The sequence below is a fragment of the Falco punctatus genome, assembly GCF_963210335.1.
Source record: "Falco punctatus genome assembly, chromosome: Z".
In the NCBI taxonomy this organism is placed as follows: Eukaryota; Metazoa; Chordata; class Aves; order Falconiformes; family Falconidae; genus Falco; species Falco punctatus.
Window position 1 is genome coordinate 80,699,869 of NC_137586.1, and position 23,549 is coordinate 80,723,417.

At 40.1% G+C, this 23,549-nt stretch overlaps 1 protein-coding gene across 13 annotated transcripts in view; it reads left to right on the plus strand.

Annotated features, from left to right (window-relative positions):
* Positions 1-23,549, plus strand: part of MEF2C (myocyte enhancer factor 2C) — a 128,248-nt gene that overhangs the window by 78,626 nt on the left and 26,073 nt on the right. For 8 of the 13 annotated variants that reach the window (XM_080373053.1, XM_080373060.1, XM_080373059.1 and 5 more), the window contains 3 exons: positions 10,946-11,089; positions 18,122-18,308; positions 19,443-19,490. In XM_080373053.1, the coding sequence (XP_080229179.1) occupies positions 10,946-11,089; positions 18,122-18,308; positions 19,443-19,490 (379 nt within the window). Of the gene's footprint in view, positions 1-10,945; positions 11,090-11,152; positions 11,291-18,121; positions 18,309-19,442; positions 19,491-23,549 lie in introns of all 13 variants that reach the window. The other 5 variants (XM_080373062.1, XM_080373065.1, XM_080373056.1 and 2 more) reach the window with 3 other exon arrangements.

Consider the following 23,549-nt stretch of genomic DNA (forward strand, 5'->3'; position numbering starts at 1 on the left):
GTGCTTGCTCACTCTAACTTCATGGAAAGACTTCCTTCTCTTACTCCTTGCTGAAGACTCTATCAGCAGAACAGTGAGTTGGTGGTTATTGCTTTGTGCTATTTAAGGCCTCCACCCTGCAATGAAACAGGAGGCTAGAGTTTCAGAGATCTAACCTCTATTATAATTCACCATTTTTCAAAAATATATTGATTCGGACATTTTTACCAACAGATAAAACGATTATGGTACTATAAAAATAAAAGAGAATGCTCTTTTTCCTTTAAAAGGTACTGCTATTCAACAGCATTTGCTCATCATCATATTTTTACCTTTTTTTGTAATACCCTGTAATGTGATCTGCTGTAAAATATGTGTTCAGTTCTGGGGGGGAGGGGAATAAATCTGTTCCAAAGATTGATACATTCAGGATTTTTTATGGGAGGCCTCCAAAGAAAACCCAGGTGCTGAAGGAAGTGGTGTTCTTGTCTCAGTGGGTGGCATTTTCACTGCTGAGTCAGTGCTGCACCAGCTTGGTGCTGCTGGACGTGCTCTGTTTTTGATGAAATGGGAAAGCAAAATGTTGTGGTAATCCAAAGATTCCCTGGCCCCATGGTGAAGATGAAGGTGTTTGCCCCATGGTCTAGGGAAAATTCCATCCCAAGTAACTTGTATCGTGTGTTACAATTTTATTTGAGGTACATATCATTTCTGCTCCTGAAAACTTCATCGGCTAGTGTAGCTACACAAGTTGACGATATATTCACCCCAGGATGGCTGCATTTTAATGATATGTGAAGCAGTCCTTAAATGTATAATTCAGGAATCAATTTGGGATCTTTTAGAACATAAATAATACTCAAAATATATGAAAAGTGTAATTCATGTCAGCTGCCATTCCTTCTGTAATAAGTCTTTGTGACAAAAGATTCTGTAAAATATATGTGGTCCTCTGCATGTCACATTTCTCAAGTATTTTGGATATGGCATTTAGTGTTAAAGGTTCCCATTTATATCATGGAAAAACACCAGCTGCCTCTGAAATAGTTAATTGTTTCTGCAGTCATATATATTAAGCCCTGCATATTTCAAATACTGTATGTTTCAAGAGATAGTAACACTGATGTAACCGACTTGGTAACACCACTGTACATCTAGAATAACTCAACTGGTGTCTTTACAGCTGTTCCAAATCCAGCTACAGATTTACACTAGTGTAAATGAGATCTGACTTCAGCCTTGTATTTGTGTATATGTCTGACTAAATTAGACAGAAATGAAAATGTTGAGGACAGTGCTCCATCTGGAAGGTCTGGAGCCAGTGGAGAAGGATTATAGATAGACGAACATAAAAAGAAGGAGGGAAATAACAACCTGTTGATGGTTACAGTGTTTATTTTTAAGTGGCCTCATATTCCCTAAAGAGGCTGAGATGATTCTGCTGAACTACTGTAAAGTTTATTTTTCCATTCATATACTTTCTGTGTCTGGCAGCAAAACCTAGTACAAATCAAATACACTATGTCTCACAAATATCTTCATCTATTTTAAATATGCTCGATAAAGCTTAGAGAAAACCAAATTTAAATGCTACATACACTGTAATGGTTTTGAAAAATCAGTGAAGGATATAATGGACTGATATTATGCTGTGGCCAAGGGGCAAGAGGGGAGTCAGGGATGCATCTGTTCTGGCTTCAGGTCGTCTTTGCACCCCTTGGCAGACCGAGTCTGTCTGCAGACTGGTGGTGCTCCTGCTAGTCGACCAGTGGATGTAGCCAGAATACAGAAATTTTGTCTGCATTGAGTCACTCCACAAATACTGAGCCTTGGGGAAATAGTGGAGTTCTATTTTCTGTAAATCCACCTTCCAAGACAGAGGATGGAAAACGAGGTACTTGCCTCTAGGCTGTGGTGCTAGCCTTCGTTCTGCAGGAGAAGGCACATGTTTATGGGCAAGGCAGCAGGTGTAAAGTGTGGTGGGAAGAACAGGAGAGCAAGCTGAAGTTTTCTGCCCTTACCTACATCTTCTGTATTTCCATTACTCAGAAACAGTGCCGGTGTGACAGGCCTCTGAACCCTCAGTGAGGGGTTATAACCGTTGGGGTGCTCAAGGAGCAGCGATAATCCATGCCTAAAACAGCAATATCCTGAGAATACCTCCAATCTAAGTAAATAATCTGCTAATTTTGTGTGTGAAGCACTGACAGCTAGTCTCTGGAAAGTTGTCAGGTTTTTTTAACACAACAGAGCAGAATTTGAATGTCTTTTCAAAGTACAGGTTTAAAAAACAGCTGCAGGGAAGTTTAATTTTAACACAGTCTTTGGGTGTAAAGGCTGCATTTGACAGTAAATTTGACTAACGTTTGAAAGGAATTTTGTTTGTCCAATGCTGATTTTTTTTCTTTTTCTTTTTAAATCTCACGTTATCTGTAGAGGTGATTCTACCAGAAGCTGTAATCACAACTAAGTTAGCATTGCACTTATGTCACTAAACTTAACACGTCCAATTAATCTCGCACGTGAATTCATTTAGGAAATGCCAGTCTTGTCTGGAAAAGCACATCCCTTTTTTTATCTCCACTAATCCAACACACTAGCAATATTAAGCTGGTATTATGCTGCATCGTAGCAAACGGAGGCTGGTCATGCTTGTGTGTGAAGGCTTCTAAAAAATCCCCCTAGATCTGAACAAAAAGGCGCTGAGAAGTGATCTAGTGGAGGGTGTGTATGTGTGGATATATATATAAGTGGTTATATATACACATGTATTTATGTATAAGTATCTATAAAGCACAAATGCTGCGTTCTTGTAGGCTGTGACCACATGACAGCCGAGAAGCGCAACAGCAGCACGGGTGAAGAAAAACCAAAAAAAACCCAAACCCCAAGCAGCCAGCCGTCAGAGCAGCGTGTCCCCAATCAGCGCGGCAGCCCCGGGGACAGCCATCTATGGCCATGGGGCAGCAGGTGCTGGCACAGACAGGTGCAGATGGTGGGGATGCGTGGCATTGCTGCGGCCAGGCCAGGGACCCGCTCCCCGCCGGGCTGCAGCCGCATCGCGCCCGCCAGCGCCGACAGTCACTTGATGCTCTGCTCCTGCTGTGGATTCCCCGGGGCGGCTGGGCTCAGCGGGTGCTGCTGCCCATCTCCTCTGTCAGGGCCAGGGAAATGCGATCCTTTGTGTTGAGGGTTGGCGTAGGGAACCTACGTCAGCTGCCCAGGGGGATTTCTGGGGTTTTCAGAACTTTTTTGCTCCGTGGCGACAGACAGGAATAAGCCTGAAGGATGAGGAAATGTCCTTACTTAAAACTTCAAGAATTATTCAGATATAAATTCTTTTTAAAAGAACAGTTTACAAGTGCAATAATGGACAGAAGTCCTTTGCATGTCCTGTGAAGTAATTGTAAACTTAGGAGCCTGTAAGCTGTAATTGTGGGCATTAACAGAAATTTTAAAACAAAGCTTTAATGCTGGAGTCTTCATATGGTTTGCTTTTGCTCCTTTCTGAGAAAATCCAGAAAGATGTATGTTTTAGATTAGCTGCTATGAGATCTCTGAATCTGACATATCCTTCTTTGATTTATACTTACAAAGCCAAAGTTAGCCTGTGTCATATAAGTCAACACTAAATAGAAAAGTGCTGGCGGGTGGGTAAGATTGAACATTAAAGAAAGGAACTGTGCTCGGTCTCTTCTAGAGAGCAGACCTCTGCCATCTCCCCACCTCCAGCCTCACCATCTCTCCAGAGGGCTATCCCAGGTGCAGCAGCCAGACAGCAAGGTGCATTTTCTTGTATGGATGCAGGAGACTCACTGCAGAGAGGCACGGGAGATGTGGTGAGGCTGGTCAGTCCATTGCAGACCCCCAGGTCAGAAGGAGCAGACCGTGCCTCCGGAGGGCTGCGCACCGCCCCGGCCCTGGGCCTGCACCAGGTGCACCCCCTTGCAGGGCTCTCCCGTGCCCCAAGTCACACAGCGCAGCTGTGGGCAAAAAAGCAGCAAAAATCCCGCTGTCCCAGTGCCCTTTCAAAAAGTCATGAGTTCATCTGGTTTTATACCGGTCTTACAAAATATTGCAGAGAAGCCTTGGCACGTGCCAGGAGCATGAGTGGAAGAGAACAGACTGAACGCTGTAAGCAGGTAGAAACCTTGCGTCCCGATGAGCTTGCAGCACACACGTGTCATAACACACACGTTATAACTCTCTGGCCGATCATTCATAAGCAAAGAGAAGCAGATGTTACTGGCAAAGGGTATCAGCATTGTTTGGTTCCACAAGAGGTGTGATTAAAGAAGGTACTTGAAGGAGGAGAGAATAATCACTTAACATGCAAAAATGAGAGGCAAATCCAAGCAGAGGGTTTGGGGTTTATTGTTGTGAAAAGCACACTTACATAAATACATTTGAAGAAGACAGACGTACAGGACCAGACTCAGACAATGGAAAATTATTTTTTTCTTTGAAACTTCGGCAAAAATAAAATAGTAACAAAAAGGTTAACATGTGGTTACAGAAGTTCAGCTATTATATAAGCCCTGCAGCTTATTTCAAAAAGAATATAAACCACAAAAGCATTTTATGATTTATACAAAAGAGGTAAGAACTGTTTCGGTTTTCTGTGTTACTGGTATACATTTTTTTTGTGTGTGTGTGTGGAGCTTGTTAGATAACAGTAAGTATAATAATGTTTTATCGGATTCTCCTAAACGTGCAATTAAAGTACATTAGGACCAGCATACTAGTTTATGTTCATTATTAAATGTAAAAATCTAAGAACTCTACATTAATAGAACATAAAATTTGAGATTTTAGTTACACAGAAATCAGGGAATTCAGATGGATGGTTCCCATAGCAACCTATCTCTTCCTCTTTGTGTTTTTCATTTCACTACAACCTTTCATTACTTGATTGCACCATACATTGTATCTTGCAATTTCATCAAAAAATTTCACCATTATATAACTGTGCAAGGGAAGAGAGTGAAGGTTGTCTTCACTCGACACTTTCAAACTTTAATGTTTATGTTGCTCAGAGAGCAAACTGATCCTTAAATTAATCAGGCCCACAATCTGAACGTTTTCTGGTTTTTGGGGGGGACCTCCGTAAATTTGGCTGGGTTCCTTGGGATGGTTATAAATAATAAACACAATAGCATATCATTCCTTGGTAATTGGCTATTGTCTGCCTTGCCATGTAGATATGTGGCTCCAGTGAGCAAAAAAGAGACCAAATCATTTTTCATTTGTGGCTAAGATTTATCCCATGCAGATACAGGAAAGTAAGTGATAGTGGAAAATGGAGGGCACTTGTTTTTGTCTTCTGGCAGTGGAATATAATTTACCAAATTACAACTCTGTGGATTATCATGGTCACTCATGGGGTTATCAGTTAAAGATCATTGTGGTGGCTTCTAGACAATGTAACAGATACGGGAATTTGTAGAAATAGACCTGTAATTCTGAATCTTTCCATACTTTAAATTTTGATTACAAAGAGCCAGTGCAAGTGCATTTTTTATTATGCGAATTAAGATATTGATTCACTTTGAAATAGTTAGGTCTTTGTTGCAGAGGATATCAAAATATCAGAACAGACAGAGTGGGCTGGTCTGAACCATTTGGGGACCTTATCAACTGATCTGGTCTTTTTAATTAACCAGCCGTACCGTGAGCACTTCCAAGCCCAGCTAGTTGTGGCCTCTCGGGCCCTGGAGTGCTGTGGGAAGCAGTCCCACAGCAGATGAACCTGTTAAGAAGAAAGGAGATACTCTCTCTAGAAAGATGAGCAAACTAAAGGATAGGATGAAAAAAAGATGAATTTCTAACCCTGTTCACTCTTTCTGCTAAAGTAATGCTAAAAGAAGAGGATAATACTACGGAAACAGAGACTGTATTAGGAAAATCAAAGTCTTTTCCTCCTCAAAAGCCCTCAAATTGTGATGATTTCCATTGCCTTGATAAAATCAGACCTGGCTGTTAGTGCCATATTTTCTTTTGTGCTTTTGTAGTGATGATAAATTTTGCATGAAATGGAAGTAAATAGTTGTTTATACTTCATTTTACAGCAGCCAGTATGTCACTAAGTCAGCACTTCTCCTCTGAGATTTATAGAGGCAGGATTTAGGCTAAATTGCTGGCATATGAGATTTCAGCCAAGGGTTGTTTTCCTTTAACCATTTTGTTTTTCAAATGCCTTGGCTGATTTTAGGTTACTGGAGTCCAATATAATCACTTGTTTAATTGCTTGGAAGAAGTGGAGCTTCCGTAGTTCAAAAAATGGCTTATTTTCTTTAAAAATAACTGAAATCTGGCTTGGGGTTCTCTAGAATGCAATGCGCTATACAATTGTGTAATTTTATCCTCTTAAAAATTCCCTGAATAGTCATTAAATCTTTGGAAACTAGCTAATCTCCAGGAGGATGCGATAGGTCTGGCTGTTTTCCAGGGTTTGCAAGAGGCTGTGACAGCTTAACGTGGTAAGAAAAATGGTTTCTAAATCGCTGCAAGACTGGGTCAAAGATTCTAGCCTGCTGAAACCCAGTTGGTCTTCTTAATGACTCCAGCCTTCTCTGATGTCCAGAACCAGCCTCTGCTTTCAATGGGTGGCAGAGCAGAGAAAAGGAAAAATTGACACCGAGCCCAAAGAGCGGACCAGTTGGATGAATCAGTTAGATACTGGTCAGTGCCACTCTCAGTTGTGCTGTACTGAGTGTGCTGCGTTGTGTTGAAGCAGAACGATAAAGGACCTTTATGAGAGGTGTAATGTGGTAGGTAGCTATGTGGAGGGGAGTGAAGTAACAAGTGAGGCAACAGAACAGGCAATACTGTAGCCTGCGTATCGAGAAGCCAGAGATCATGCAAAGTTCAGGATCATTGTGTTCGTCCTGAATGCTGCTCAGGACCTCAGTGCAGAGGGTAAGTGTGTCACTTTCAGGCTGCTCTCCTTTCCAGAGGAGTTCTGTGTACGTCCATGTGTGTGTTCACGTGCCTGTGCACTCTGTCAGCCTCTTCTTTTCCATTGTAACGTCTTCATTTTTTATTCGGCACCAAGCAAATCTGGTGTAAAGGGAGGGGTCTCACAGACAATGGAATTCCAACAAGTTTATGAAAATTACATGTTCTTGTGCAGAAAAAGAGAACGAGAAATCACTCCCAGAAAGACTCTCAGCTGAAGGCAGTGTTGCAGCTTGAGTCCTTACAGAAACAACACAGATTCAGCAGAAGGATGGGTAGGGGGCAAGAGAAGCCCTGAGAGACCCAGCTGCAGGAAGGCTTCTCTTGACATTGCACTTTACCCCAAAACGCAGTTCACAGGGAATCAGGCACTAGTTCCAGCACTCGCAAAGCTGGGAGCTGTGCCCCTCACTGCAGCACGCTAGTGGAAATTTCTGTTGCCTAACCTTACCCCAGCTCACTGAAGAACATTTTTTTTAGGTTGGTGGTTTTTTTGGTTTTTGGTTTTTTGGAGGGGGGGAAGGATGGGGGGGAGAATTGCACTGCATTAGTGAGTTTGATTAACCATGTCAGCCAAGGTACCAGCCAAACACACTGGATTAATAGGTTTTGCAAGGGAGAGGTTTGCCGAGGTTTACCTCTAGTCTTCAGGTCTGAAGTTAATTTTGGGTAGAATGCAAACATGATTTTACTAAATTTGGTCTTTGGCTTTTCTGGTGAAAATAGAGATTGCTTCTTCTCCACCCAGTGTGGCAACAACCTGCTTTCTAAGGGTATGAAAATAAAAATAATTATGTATGAAAATAAAAACTTTGCTATGTTGACATAGAACCTGGTCTCTTTTTGGAGACTGCTGTAAGGCATTCATTGGGTTACATTGTCTTTCCGCCTCTGAACATCTGAAAGATCACAGTGCATTCCTGAACCTCTGCAAACCACAGAATCGACTTTCACACGAGTGCAGAGTAGAGTTTTAGGCATTGGGTGCTGAGGACAAAGCGCATCTTCTTTCACCCGTACACAGTCTTGTGAATGCTGCAGACAAGGATTAGGGAATGATGGGGAGGAAAAGATGCAAAGAAGTTGCAAAACATCCCCCCTCTTTTGATATTGCCCTTCATCTGGGTTATCTTCATCTGGTAGGACAACAATTGTGCAGCTCCCTTCCCTCACCTATGCCCATTCAGTTGGAGTTGTGTTGGCCTCCGGGGAAACAAGAGGTCATTGCCATTTGTAAACAGAGGGGCTGTCATCTCAAAGGGTGGATCTGAGGATGCCATCTAATCCAGACCACATCAGCATCACTCCTCAGAGACTCCGTGAGAATCAGCAGGACTGCATCAGTGACTCAGATGAGCTCCAAGGTCCCAAGAGTGCTGATCTGGGTTTCACTTCTGAACAGCTTGATCCAATGGATCTTGAAAGAGAATATTTTATGTATTCAGAGGACAACTGTTGTACGAAGGGAAGTTGAACTGTGTTATATGAAGGGAAGAATGTTAGCTGAGATAGATTAGTTATTCAGATGTAAAAGAAAAAATTCTCTTTTAATGTATCATATTTTATACATTAAATCCACCAAACAACAGCTGATTGCAAAAGCCTTCTTTATAATTGTCATGTCTCAAGCTAGTAGCAGTAGAAATCACGTATGACTATGTCTGTGTCCTGGTTTTGCCTAAGACAGAGTTAATTTTCCTTTCAGTAGCTGATATAATGCTGCGTTTTGGATTTGGTGGGAATGCTGGTAACACAGTGATGGTTTTAGTTGTAGCTGGGTGATGTTTATACTAAATCAGGGACTTTTCAGTTTCTGGGGCCCTGCCAGCAAGAGGGCTGGGGGGGGCACAAGAAAACTGGGAGGGGACACAGCCAGGACAGCTGATCCCAACTAGCCAAAGGGGTGCTCCATACCATAGAACATATATAAACTGGGGAGATTTAGCCAGGGCCTGCCCATTTCTGCTGAGGGACTGGCAGGACATCGCTCAGTGGATGGTGAGCAACTGTGTTGCGCATCACGGGTCTTTTCCTTTTGGATTTTGTTCCTCTCCCACTCGCTCTCCTTTTCATTATGATCGCTGTTGCTGTTGTTATTATTATTTTTTTCTTTTATTTCAATTATTAAATTGTTCTTATCTTAACCCTCAAGTTTTTACCTTTTTCCTGATTCTCCTCCCCATCCCACTGGGCCAGGGGGAGTGAGCAAGCAGCTGACTGGTGCTTGCTTGCCAGCTGGGGTTAAACCACGGCAGTCTGTTCTGCTAGTTAACATTTAAAAGACAAAAAAGAGATAGGAGGGAATGGAGAAGAAGTGTAGAGAATCATTCAGGTTGGTTTAGCTTCTTAAGGCTTGATTCCAAAGAATTTATAATTTTGTCTGTGTGTCAGTAGTAGCTCACGGGATTAGAAGTGAAGTCTGTGCAGACACAAAGTTTGGACAGAAAGATCTGCACTGAGCCAGCCTACCAAAATTGCCTAAATCTGCTTCTGAGGTCCACAACATGAGTTTGGAAGGCTCCAATCTCTTAGGGCAGATCACCGTCATTTTGCTGCGTTGATGGAAATGTGAGGTTCGAGGAGTGTGCCTCCACAAGGAGAACAGCTTTATACCTTTTGCAGGAATAAGAGGGCTCTGTTCTTAAGTCTCCGGTAAAATGCAGGAAAAGAAGCCTAATTTTTAATGAATAAATAAAATGGTACAGAAACAAGGTATGATGTTATAATACTTGAGAACTTTAGCAGTGGTAAACTGGGCATTGCCATAAAGAAAATAATTAGGAAAAATACTTTTCCAAAAAGAACAAAAACCTCAGATGAGAGGCCGCCATTCCGCAAACGCAAAAAGAAGCCAGTTAAAGCATCCCACCCAAATACACAGCACAAGCATAGCCACTTATTAACACGAGTGCTATGTGATCTATACATTGTAACCAAGGTTGTTCAGCTAGGTTTCAACTCAGAACTTCTAACTGCAAGCTGTGTAATAAAGTTTATAGACAGCCAAATGGACTCTTTGAAGACTTGCTTCTAACATTCTTTTACTTTAATGTAGCCCATGACTGTTCTTTGGTGATCTGTCAAGGTGGATCAATTAAAAACTATTTGAGGCCAGACAAACATTCTGAATTGTTGGTTACTGATTTAATTCTGGTTTTAAGCTTTTTCATCTCCATTGTTTATCGTGATGATGATGACCATGGTTGTGAGGGCTGATTTGAGCTGCTGAACCTGAAATGCATCTGGCTTGACTTTTCACTCAGCATCTTTTTTAGCAGTGCTTTTTCCTGTGCATTAAGCTTCAGCACTGTGCATTTGTAGCACTGTATCTGGAGTCAATAAAAAGTAAACACCATGTCTAGAAGCTCTTAATCGGTATTTCACAGCCACATTAGCAACTGTGTCCTCCCTCTTGTCCTACCAAAAGCATACGCTGAAGAATGGCAGGGCATTGCTAATGTCATCCCTTACATCCAATTCAAAGGAGTAATTCAGTTTACGTACTTCTCTTTCTTCTGTGGAGAACGTGAATTCCTAAATTGGTTGCCGTTGGGTTTTTTCATTTCTTCCTTCTGTATCACTCTTTAGAGGAAAGGCAAACACCAGGGTATTCCACTGTAAACAGTATGCAACCTTTGCTTTTAATGTTCATTCATTTCAAATGGACAAACATGTTAGAATAGCTTCCATTTTGGGTGGGTATCTTAACCCCTTAACACTGTCGGACACGGGGGGACGGGGGGTGGGTACTAGCACAGGCGCTTCGCGAGATTGCCAGCTTCATTGTTGTCACTGATTCCAGTTTCAGAAAAGCAAAGCCTGCACAGTCCTCTCTTGCCGCTCGCGATTGCAGACCGACAGCATCAGCGTGGTGGACCTCTAGTCACTTTCTTTCCTTAAAGCATGATGTAAAACCTGCCACCGCTGGGCAGTTTGTGTTGCTGTAACACTGCTGAGTCTTTCTTGCAGCCTGTGTCAAGGACTGAACTCTCCGAATTGTTTATTTCAGACATTGAGAAAGAAAGGACTTAATGGCTGTGACAGTCCAGACCCCGATGCAGACGATTCAGTAGGTCACAGCCCTGAGTCTGAGGACAAGTACAGAAAAATTAACGAAGATATTGATCTAATGATCAGCAGGCAAAGATTATGTGTAAGTACCCTGAGCTCCCTTTCATTTTTTTTTTACTTTTTGATATTTCTCTGAACCTGGCAGGCATTGAACAAGAAAGAAAACAAAGGTTGTGAAAGCCCCGATCCTGACTCCTCTTACGCTCTCACCCCACGCACTGAAGAAAAATACAAAAAAATTAATGAAGAATTTGATAATATGATCAAGAGCCATAAAATACCTGTAAGTACCAAAGGTTAGATGGCTGTCTGCTGATAACTGCTGCAGTAACAAACCATAACCCTTTCAGTTCTGGCTTTGTAAGGAAAACATTTCAGCTGGAAACAGGCTTTAATAGCCCAATGTATAATCAAACACTGTGGTCAGAAAATTCCACACAACGTATTTTTCTTCCAAGTCTCTGCCTTTGACACACAAAGCCTACTATAGGTGAAACTTACAGAAGGAAGTGAAATACACATATATACATTATATTCACTTGATTTACAGAACTGCTTTACCACACCACTTGCCCAAATTATACCTGAAAAATAATGATGGAAATCTTTCTTTGTGGACAGGCTAACAAACCCACAGAATACTTTCTGCAGTGATATAGGAAAAATGGTGTAGAACTGAAATTCCTTTATATATAGTAATCAGTGTGTTCCGTGCGTGTCACTTCAGTTCTCAAGTGTCTCTGCTGAACTCGGTTGCAGCACTGAAGGGTTACAGCTACTTGCTCGCTGCAGAGAAACAAACTGCATGAGAGCCTAATAGCAGGATTCAGACATGTTTGTGTGTTGGGGTGATTTTACAGCTTTGTCAGAGAATTTGCTTTGACCTCGTCAGCATTTCTTTAATGCTTTAACATGAGCTAAATTTTGTTTTAACCAAGTCAAAATTTCTAACCATCAGTCATATGCCTTGCCAGATATCTAAGAGAAATAACTCTGCATGTGCTATTTTGTTTGCACAAGACATACAAGGGGAGAATACTTTGTCATTATGTTTAATACTACATTTATAAAGCTGACAAAAAAAATGTGGAGGTATGGAGGTTGTTTTTGACCCTTCTTCCAAATGTGTGTGGAAGAGATGGTAGTAAACCGAAGATTTGCCCAGGTCCAAACAAGCATCCAAATTTGCATAGGTAACTGCTGGCTTCTGAAAGAGATCATTTGGGTGTGTTCTTTCCTCATTCCCACACATAGATTGTATGGATAGCTGCCAAAAAGGATGTCTATGCACCCAGAATGAGCAAAGCCTCTTCTGTAACTTTAGTGAATTGTGTGTAAAAAATCTGATACCTGAGCTGAGAATACCTCTCAAGGATGCTCAGGTTCTGTCTCAGGCAGTGTAAGTGTCCTTTACATTAATTCTCAGCAGAAAGATTTTCACTCCAGTTAAATAAAATTTTGAGGATGTTCTCCATCATGGCAAATGTATTTTCAGAAAAAAAAAAAAAAAGAAAAAAATATTTTCCCACAGACAAAATGACATAAAATTTGATAAATTAGTATTTTGAATGGCTCGTTAAGGACACCCAACGTGTATATAAAATAGCAGGGAAGAATACATATATATTCCATCCCTTTTTATTTGCTTCTTTTGCATAACTGTTTTTCTCAGGAAAAAAAAAAAAAAAAAGGTTCTAAAGTTGTCACCATGAATTTTTTTTGTTATGATGGAACTCAGTTTGACAAACGATGACTGCAACATTTAGGGTGACTGTTGTAATCTGGAATGCTTAACCGTTTTTCACATCAAAATCTTACCAATTGCCATTTCTTTCCTCTTTCAAGGATGACCTTTGTCTTGTTCAATCACAGTGACAGAATTTTCAGCCAGATAGTATGTAACCTAGCCCTTTTTCACCTTAAAAATTGTTTGGGTTGGCCCTTCAGAACCTCTGTTTATCTCATGCTACCTGTTTTGGTTCCAACAAAGCAGCACATGTTGTAACCATTTGATATCTTCAAGACATGGGAAAAAAAAAAAAACCAAACCAAACTTGGAAGAAAACTAATTTCTGTGGTACTGAGTTCTATCACTTTCTTTACCTCCATAAGCATTTGGGGAAATCATCTTTTCTGTAAAACTAAGAAAGTTCTGGGAATTAAAAACACAGTTGATCTAAACATGGTAAATCACTTTTGTCCTCTCAAAAATTAATGGACTTTCCCTCTGGTTTCTTTCATTAAATTTAACATTTTGACATCAAATATAGTCCTACCTGAGCTATTAACTTGGTGATTAACTTGCTTTTCTGAGCTGTATTTTGGGTACAATGTAACTTCCTACCTTGCAGAGATGTTACAAGGTCCAGTGTGTTATGTTTTTATGAAAATTACTTCAGAGATGCTTCAGAGATATGGAACTGCAAAATGTTACCATTTCTTTTAATGTGAGACAGGATATCCCTTCTCTGAGTGCTTCACATGCAGAGCTCAAGGTCTGTGTGCTCCATCAAGCTGCTTACCGCAAAAGGAAGAATCAGTAGATATTCTCCCCAAATGCAAAAGGAGGTCCTTCTCTTGGCATACGCCAAGACGTAATGGGCAAGATGGAGTTCAAAGCTAGCATGTAGCAAAAATTTGTAAATATAAATACTATATATATAGCTATATAGCTATATAGCTATATATAAAAATACATTGTGTATTGTATATTACCTATTATACAGTATACAATAATATCCTTAACTGTACAAATGAGCGTATCTTCAAGGAAGTCAGGGAAGTCATATTCATGTACTTGGGATCATCAAAGGTAGCCAACAATGTTGGGGGGAAGAAAGCAAAATCGAACAAAAAGTCACCAAGTCAAGTCATTAAATCACTACTTACAAAATATAGAAAACAATGCAATGTCTGCGCCTGGTCTTGTAACATAATAAAGCTGCTGCCAAATGAAAACAAAATTGGCTTTTGCTCCTAACAGCTAGGGCCAATAATGTTTCCTCAGATAATTTTCTGGGGATAAGTACTTATATTGTTCTAAAACATCTGATAATAATTAGACATTTACTTGTAGTTTTCATAAGAGTGATGAAAGCAGAGGAGACAGAAATAGTCTACTAGAAGGGAGCTGTAAGTATCTCTGTCTCTAAATAAATGAAGGCCTGGTTGAACATGGGAGGGATAAAAACAATATTTAACACAGAATGTTTGGCCCATTAGTTTCCAAGGACTTTTTGAGTCCCCAGTAGTCTGCTTTGCACAACGTACCACAGCTTGTGGAGCGTGCATCTAAGGCAGTGCGTGCTGTACACTGCTGGAGTCCTCCTAGGTGAGCCATCTGCCCTCCTTGGCAATGGTGTCCAAAGGAGAAAAGAATAAAAAAATTAAATAAAAATTAAAAAAAGGCAAAAAGTGGGAAACCACATACACATTAGAGTAAGGCTTTGCCTATGTTAGTAAATTAACAAATGGCAAAGGACGTAACGAGGCAGCGGGAGGTGCTTATCTCTGACCTGAATTGCTTGAACAGTCCCTGGCATGCTTTTGGCACCAGCCAAATAACACTGTCCCAGGCAATTTCTGAGCTCTGTTTGGTTGTTAGCCCAGGCCAGGAACAATTCCCAATTGTCAGTTTATATGTAGTCATGATGTTTTTGAGGTTGAGAAAGTTTAATAGTATGGACATGGGCTGCTCTGTGGCCTCAGATGGCCTCAGTTCCTAAGCAAGTTTGATTTACTAATATAGATATTATGCAAGTGCATCATAAGCTTTAATGTCCGTCAGCCCTCGCTGGAATAGATATGCCCCGTGACTTACCACCAAGAACGACTAGGGAATCTGCAGGAGGTTGCAGTTCTTGGTGAAGGACATAAAATACTGTAACAAAATTTGGGCAAACAGAGCAAAACTGTAGCTAGAGACTTACTGTTTATTATTGGTGCTTATCCAGAAAAACTTCTCCCTCTAACCTTTGACTCCTGAGGAGAAAAAATAAAAATACTGTATTCCATATATAGTGTGTATTGTACTGCAAAGCAGAGTAAACTGACTTTGTCCTGATAAAACTGCCTACGAAATACTCTGAAAGGAGATCTAAGTATATCGGGACAGTAGGTAAAGTGGTGAAAATGAAACCAGTACTACAGAAATTAAGAAAATAATTTAACTAATATTAAAAAATATTTTTAAGATGAAAGCTAAGTAGTTGATTCAGTGACTTTTGCTCCAGTGATGACTTGTTAGACTGGCATCCACAAGGGCAACCAAGACTGGAGCTCTTTTGCGCTACGCTAACATAGAAAAATAAGATTCCAGCCCATGAAGGGTTTGGTTTGTGCATGGAAGAACGACAGAGCACAATGATGAAAGCAGACAAGCCTGCTGAGGATTGGCAAGACCTTCAGATTTGCATTTGTACCCATGTTTTAGTTCGGATAACAGAAATTGGGATTAGGAAAATCAGTTAAGAAAATAGAGGCAATATTGGTGCCTGCCCAGGCTCAGAGGGCAGACTTCACAGATCTTGTGACAGAAGCGAAGAAGACATTTTGCAAAGTGCTCCCCAGTGGACAACATTCCATCTGACATGGGCTGGCACACAAGCAGGCAGGATCATGTGCTCAAAGCCACCAGGCAGAGACACCACCACAACCCTGACCGTTGCAAGAGACTCCGTGTTGGCTTATTCATGTCTCACATTGGGCTGGAGGTGGAGCTAAGACATCTATCCTCGTGTGAATTCACTGGCTAAAACCTTTTGAACAGGCAGAAACCAGCAGCAGCAGCTGACTGGGAGCTTCAGGAGCAACCATGAATTTCTGACTTACATGGGATTTGGGGACCTTTTGGGTCCTTCTGTGGCCAGTGAAGAGAATGCCTTACTTCAAAACGTTCCTTCAGGTTGACAATATGTTTAGATTATTCTGTGTGAACCTATTTCTAAGGAGCCTGGACCTCAGCTGTGACATACACTGGTACTCTGTGTGCTACATACTTTGTAAATTTTCCTTTGAGAGACAAGCCACACATGCAGCTAGCAGGCTGGACTTCAACTGCAAGAACATCTGCAGGCAGAAATAAAAAAAAAAAAAAGTTGCTTCTGAAAGAAATAAAGAACATACTTCAGCAATTACATGTTTCACCACATAATCATTTATTCCCTTTTTTCTGTTTGTGAGACACAAACACTGGCGTGTTTCAGGACCCCTACACAGACTCAGCAGCGCATGTAGTTTCGCTCCTTGCACACTGAACATGTAGATTGCCAAGTCGCCTCTCTCCTGCCCTTCCCACCTCTACTTCAACCAACCAACCCTACGGAAAACACAGCCCTTGGGGTGCACGTCAGCTTCTCGGCAAAGGGGAGGGATGGCGTGCGGCCCCCAGCTGGGGAGCAATGCCAGCAGGTTCATCCACTCAAACGCCCCACCTCACCCCAGACCTTGTGCCAGGGCCATCTCTCGCAGTATGGGCTACGTACAGGGTTTCAGAGCTAAATTAACACCTTGAAATAAGTCCCGAGGCATTTGTGTAACGTATCCTTCACATCGTACCCTCAACTGAAATCTTGCTGTGTGTTTCAGTGGTTAAGACAAGTAATTCCTCTGTATTTAGAGAAAAGTTATGTCTGCCCCTAGAAAGGGGAGGAAAAAAAAAAAAAGAAAAAAACCAAACCCTAAGGGATAACTGTAATTTGATGGCCAGCGCTGTAATACGCAGGGCACAGCCAACAGCTCTGGCCAGCCAGAGAAGAGACGAGTGGGTGGCACAAGGTCAGGGCGCCTCTGCTGCCTGACACAGCAGATTATGTGTCCCATTCTCAACATACTCCCTCTAGGTCCTTGAAGTCTTACCAGTAATACCAGCTGCCAACAACAAAATCAAAATCTGTGAATTCCTCCCTCTGAAGATGTTAGGAAGCTGGTTTGAAGAAATTTTTGACAGGTTTAGACTCCTGAAGCTTATAAGATTTTTAAACAGTAGATTAAGGGAGACTTCATTTGCATTTGGGTATTTAAATATTTTATATTGTATCAGGTAATTCTGATAAAGTTTTATTGCCAGTCACACAGGCGAGATATTAATTATTTTAAAAACAAGTAAATTGAATACAGAGTTCTAATCTATTTGGATGCCACCAGAATGATAAATTTTAAAGAAATCCAGGCAACTGCCACCCAAGAAAATCCCAACCCCCACACCCACCAATCCACCGGAAAAAAAACTGTGTTGGGCTTTCTAAAAGCATAATAAGAATCAAGTGCTGCATCTCCTCATACTCTGTGTCACAGCAGTTCATAATCTGGTTCTTTTTTGGCAGGGATTCTTGCAAACAAAAGTGGCTCAAGAGAGGGTCCTGCCTTAAAGTATGAAAACAGTACACTGAAAAGGTGTCACCAAATGCTAACACGCCCCACAAACACACACCCCACACGCACGCAAAACAAACAGCCAAAAAACAACCACAAAGAACCCAAAAACTGGTGTGTATCTGAATCTCTTGTATTTGCTACCTGTCCCTGCAAAGAACCTTGTTTCTCTTAAGCCCCTGCAAGCTAAGATAGAAACTTTTTAAAAAGTATACTGTGTTGGTGCCTTTAACCAGATTTGGGATCATTCTGGTTGCTAAAGCAACGTAAGCTGAAATTAAAGTTTTCCCTTTGCATTCCACCCTTTCTAATTTTTCTCCATGCAATGAAGTCATCGTAATCATGTACCTTTGATCTTGCAGTCATCTGTGACACTAGATTAAGATATCACAAGTGAACAATTATGACTTCATGGAATGAAAGAAAAAGAAAATTAAGCTTCATAAAGCAGGGGTTTGTTTTAAACAAAAAAAAAAAAAAGAAAGAAAAAATCTTTTCAGTCCTTAAAAAGTAAATGTGCAAGCTGCATTAAAGGAAGATGGAATCATGATTTGAAAAATCCTATTTAAAAGCCTTGGTAACTCTTTTAAACCCTTCTCTTGACTCTTAGGGAAGGCAAGTGAGCGTAAATATTTTAACCACCGACTACAAAATATTTGAACTAAATATAGAGTAACTGTACTTGAAAGCTGTTGTGCTTCTGTACTATTCTTGTCTTTGTTTCCCTTTTTTGCTTGTACAGGCTGTTCCACCACCAAACTTTGAGATGCCAGTTTCTATCCCAGTGTCCAACCACAACAGTTTGGTATACAGTAACCCAGTCAGCTCACTGGGAAACCCCAATCTTTTGCCGCTGGCTCATCCTTCTTTGCAAAGAAATAGCATGTCTCCTGGCGTGACACATCGGCCTCCGAGTGCAGGTAACACAGGTAGGCTCTGTTCAATCCCATCCCTTTAGATGCTCTTTTATCAGTTGCTTGTGTGCCTTAGGTCACTTTAAACTGCGTCCGGAGAAACAAGGACTCTGTTTTTACCAGTCATAACAGTGCGTCCAAAATTGCTGTGTTGAAAAATCAAAAGAAGAGCCAAAGGGGTTTCTATTCCCAATTTAGAAAAAAAAAAAAAAAAAGAGTTCTAGAAAAAGCTGAATCTGGACTAAGATTAAAGGAAATCAATAAAGGATAAAAGGGCAGACAATTTGCTGTTTCATAAAAAAGCAGCTTGTCTGCTTAATTCATGCAAGAGCTCACTATACCATAAAGCTTAAGGGGGCAGGGGAGAAAATGTAGCCAGCGCAAACAAGTTGAAGCAAGTAAAATAGGACACTCATTACTTAAGTCATCGGTCTAGAGGCTAAATGCAGAATTTACTATTCTTTATGCATTCATGAGTTCTTTGAAGGGTGAATGTTAGCTGAGGTCTGTACTTGAGTGCCTTGTACAGCAAGAGGCTGTGCCTTGCTGCGGTGATGATGAGGGCTCACCTCTGAGCAGGGTAAGTGGGGATTAAGTTCATTTAATCTGTCTGGCTGAAGCAACATCAAGGTCCTTAAGTATAGCAGATTCAATGAACCACCTGAGGTTCCCAAGTGCAAAGAGAAGTTTTAAAAGTCCTTAGAGTGAATGTCTAGAAGGAAATTAAAATTAGAAGCTATGTAAATATATATTATCGCTCCTGAGTTACATTCTCATTCAGGAGCCTTCAGTCTCTTCTTCCCAGTCCTATGTGGAAGTCTTTGGTTTTCTGGGTAATACTGAACTAAAGAGAGTTTTCAAATGAAGGGCTGCTATACATAACTTTCAAATATCTTTTTTTTTCCATATGCTGTGGAAGTATGTTGCGCACTGCATATTTTCTTTGTCCTTGAAAGGCGAATGTCTTCTATGGGTTAACATTAAACATTATGATTTTATGACTGTGGGTCTGCTCCGATGCCTGTTGAAGTCAGAGGAAAGCAGTGGTTGGTACTGGAGCAGCCCGTTTGAAGTTAAAGAAAATGTTTTGACTGTTTGCCCGTTGTAATTTATCGTGCTCATTTGTAGTATTTCATTTCCACCCCCTAGGTGGCCTGATGGGTGGGGACCTCACAACCGGTGCAGGCACCAGTGCAGGTAAAGAGAAAAGGATTTATATTTATTTTTCTAAGTGAACAAAGGACTTCCTGAAAAGGCTGAGTCCTAAAATAGCTCCATAGAGATGATCGGCGTATCAGAAAGTGATCGGCACATCAGAAAGTGATCGGCATCGGTTTATTTCCCCCCGCTGCAGAGTGGGGACTTGGTATTTGTGCTTCTCTTACTGGTAGGACAGTCCTGTTTTCAGCAATGTCAAAAATCTTGCACCTCAACAAATTCCACGGATACAAATACCTTCACATTAGCCTTTCCGTAAAAACTTTTGGGTCCGTTGCGTAGCCCTGTTCAGGCGAAACTCTTACTGAGGAGCCTTGATCCTTTCCAAGTCACAGGGAGTTTTTCCATTGACTTTAGAGGAACTGGGCGTTCATTTTATGAATTTAAACTTGAGTAAAGATTTTGATACCGAGTCACTCATTAGACTTCAATCTACTGAGCACAGATTTGATTTCAAGCCCCTGCTCTAAGATCGTTACTAGTCAGCAAAATCTGTTGGCATTTACTTAAATGATCAGTAATTAACTTAAACTTAGTTTTATGTATTTGCTTAACTCCTTTGGTACACAACAGGGAAAGGATTTTCAAAATACCCATGCAGAGAAAAAGATTAGCCCGTTTAGTCCTGCTCATGAGAACTGTACTTGCTAAGGTCTGTGTTATCAAAGCAGTGTTGTCAGAGTAGTCCCCTTTGCTCAGTAAACTCAGTGGTTTGTTAGCAATGTCAGCAATGTTGCATTATTACAAATACAGATTACAAAAGACAATGGCAAGATTACTTTTTCAGTTTGAGAAGTAAACACGTGTTTGAAGAAAACACGCTGAGTGGTAAAACGTGGAGCACATCCAATTTTACTGGGTTAAGTGCTCTCAGGAAGAACCGTATGGAAAAATAGTTGGAAGATCCATTTTGTGCACTATAAACGAAGGGTGATGTATATGCCAATTCTGACACTGTGTCATAAAATTACTTATAAAGATATTCTGTATATAGTGATCTTTTCTTTCTTGGCTCTTTTCAGCCTGCGTTAGCCCACCACCCCCACCCCTCACCCCTTTTATCTTCATGCATAGATGAGTCGTAGGTGTTTGTGGATGCATTTGTAGTAGAACTGAAACTGCACAGCATCGTATCACAAGGGCATTTTAAATGCACACTGAAGCTCTGAGGGGTCATTCTGTATTAATTTAGGAGTAGGGAAGGCAGACCGTGGGAAGTTAGCTGTTAGTCACCTTTGTTCTCAAAAAAAAATAAAGTATGATAGAAAATTATAGTTTTGTTAATTTTCCTTTGTTAGCCTGCGAAACGCAGCTAAAGAAAGATTCATTCTGGCGATGTTCGCATTAACATCTCCGTTTAACCTCATGTGTAGTAGAAACTTCAGGAACGGCAGCGGAGGGGATGGGATGGGAAATTGATTGCCCTATTAAGGGGCTCCCTCTACCGACTCATTAAGAAATATCATTGCCTCGTTACTGGCTTCACTGTGCCTTTAAAAACATGCTGGAAAGCAATTATTGAAGAAGGCAGGCAATGTTCTCTGTTGAAAGAGGCACATACTAAAATAAAAGTTCGTCTACACATGCATTTGGCTTAATAATCCGTGTGCTTAATAAAACCTGTATATCAATACGCCAGTCGAAAATTTATATTCTTTCTAAATAACAATTTTTTTTCTTGGAAATATATTAAAAGCATATATAAGCATAAGAAGAGGGATAGCTTGATTATTTACTCACCAATTAAGAATTTGTATTTCCTGCACGCAGTGTTATGCATTAAGCTCTCAAGCAATGTAACTTTGGAGTAGGCAATTGATTTGAGGGGCATACGTATGAGGGGCATTGCTAGGAATGCATCATAAATATTTAATCATACGAATAGTCTTTGTTCTTTATCTGGCAATAAGAGCTTTAAACACCATTAAAGAAGTGTTTTCTAAATCTCTTAAATGCAGAGCAGTAGGAAGAATTTGATACAGGGCTGAAGGAAGATGAAAAGGTCACTGTAAGGTCGAATCCTCTGTCTTAGTTGCATCATTCCACAATGGCACTATTTTGGACAGTCCTCTTTCTTTAGGGTGCAGAAGAATAAACATCAAAAGTTCTCTTTGTTCATCATTCTTCAGAAGAAACAGAGACCTCTGTGTTTTCTTCTATTTGGCATCTTAGAAGCTGGTAGCATGATCATGTGGTTTAATCTGTTGGGGTTCATATTTCTGGCCAAATTAGAACATTATGAATTTGCATTTTTCTTCAGTGTCCAAAAATAGCATATATTCAAAATAACATAGTCCAAGAAGAAGACTCTAAAGAGTTTCATTTCTGCCGTTATAAAATGAAACTACTTTTGATTACTAACACCAGGCCCCAGTTTCTGAACTGCTTTAACAAATTACATTATAACAAATTGCATTATAACTGCAATATCAGAAATGGAAAAAGATTAGTTAAGCCTGTGTTTTGAGAAGTATGTTATTTGTTGGTTTGGATTATTTCAAGTAATAACCCTGAAACCATCCACAATTTACCTTGGGAGTCAACCCAAGACATAAATAGAACATAAATGACTACTTCTTTATTATCCTACACAACTAAATACCATCAGTGGTATTTTTAAGTTAAACCAAGGTTATGTCAGGTTTGTTAAAGTAAATTTGTTCTTAGCCAGACACTGATTGAAGAGTTTCTATCATGTGATAGGAGCAACTGCCAACAAAATTCGAGTCAACTTCACATTTAGTATAGTTGCTAAATTATAAAAAGAGCAATGTCTCCAACACTGTTCTCTCAAACCAAAGACTTTTGATTGAAACAGAATAAGAACTTTTTGGACCCAAACTGGTATGCATTAAAACTATTCTAGTTTACCCCATAACTAATATGAAGACTAAGTGATGTTACCTGTTTAGACAGCAGACTGTGTGTTGTTTTTTTTTTTTTAGGGACCGTGGTCTTTAACAAAACCACTCAACAGTAACTTAACAAGAAATAAATAATGTCTGCAAAGTTTTAGTACTGTAAATTATCTGAGCTCAAGTTTTATTCAGTGGCTTGTTATTTATATTGAAAGCCTAATTAAAGACTAAAAATTTTTAAAAGTTTCAATAGTTCTAAAATCAAAATACAACAGTACTAGTGAACACCTTTCTTTGCATCTGTACTTTAAACTTTTGTTTTTCAAGCTGAGTTACGTTTTTAGATTGAGTTACATTTTTCATTTTTATACGGTTTACAGATTATGACATTTTGTATTTCATAATTAAGGTTTCTTGTGAATGGAATAAGCCCATCTAAATTTAAAAAAAAAAAAACAACCTTTATGTTTTAAACCTGTAATATATCTTTTAATAATATATAAATATGTAAATAATCTATTTAAACCTGTAGTGTTTTAAAAATGTAAATAATAAAATCAAAAGGAAAATTTAATCTCAAGTTTTAAATCCAGGATGGGTATAATAAAAAATGTACTTGCTTTAATTGTTTATTCACTTCCCGTAATTTGTTTCACTATTTGGTTTCTCTACTGCCTCCATCTTAGTATTATTATTAAACTCAAGAAGCGAGTTACTCAAAAGTACTTGAGACTCTACAAATGCTGCCAGACGGATTAAGTGCTTGTTCTCTTTAAATCAAGCATCCTCAAACTACCTGTAAACCTGTTCTTTAAAATCATTAGAAACCAAAAAGATCAGTAGTGCATTTTGAAAAATTCATCCCTTGTCTTTTTAATAACTGAATCTTGTGTTTACCAGTAAATGAGCAGCCAATCATTTCCTTCTGGAAATTAACCACAAACTAACCATTGTCTTCTCATCTCCTGAGGGCTGAGGTCCTGGATCTGCCAGCCACTATCACAATTTGCTAGTGCTTTCCTGCGCCTTTTTCTTTTCTTGGTCATGTACCGACTGTGGGTGATTGTATTATATATTCTATAAGTATTTCAAGCTACATGGGGATATGTGTAATCGTAGGGGGGGTTAATTTTAAGCCCTCAGAGCAGAGGCAATCTGGATTGCATCTTCTCATGAAAGA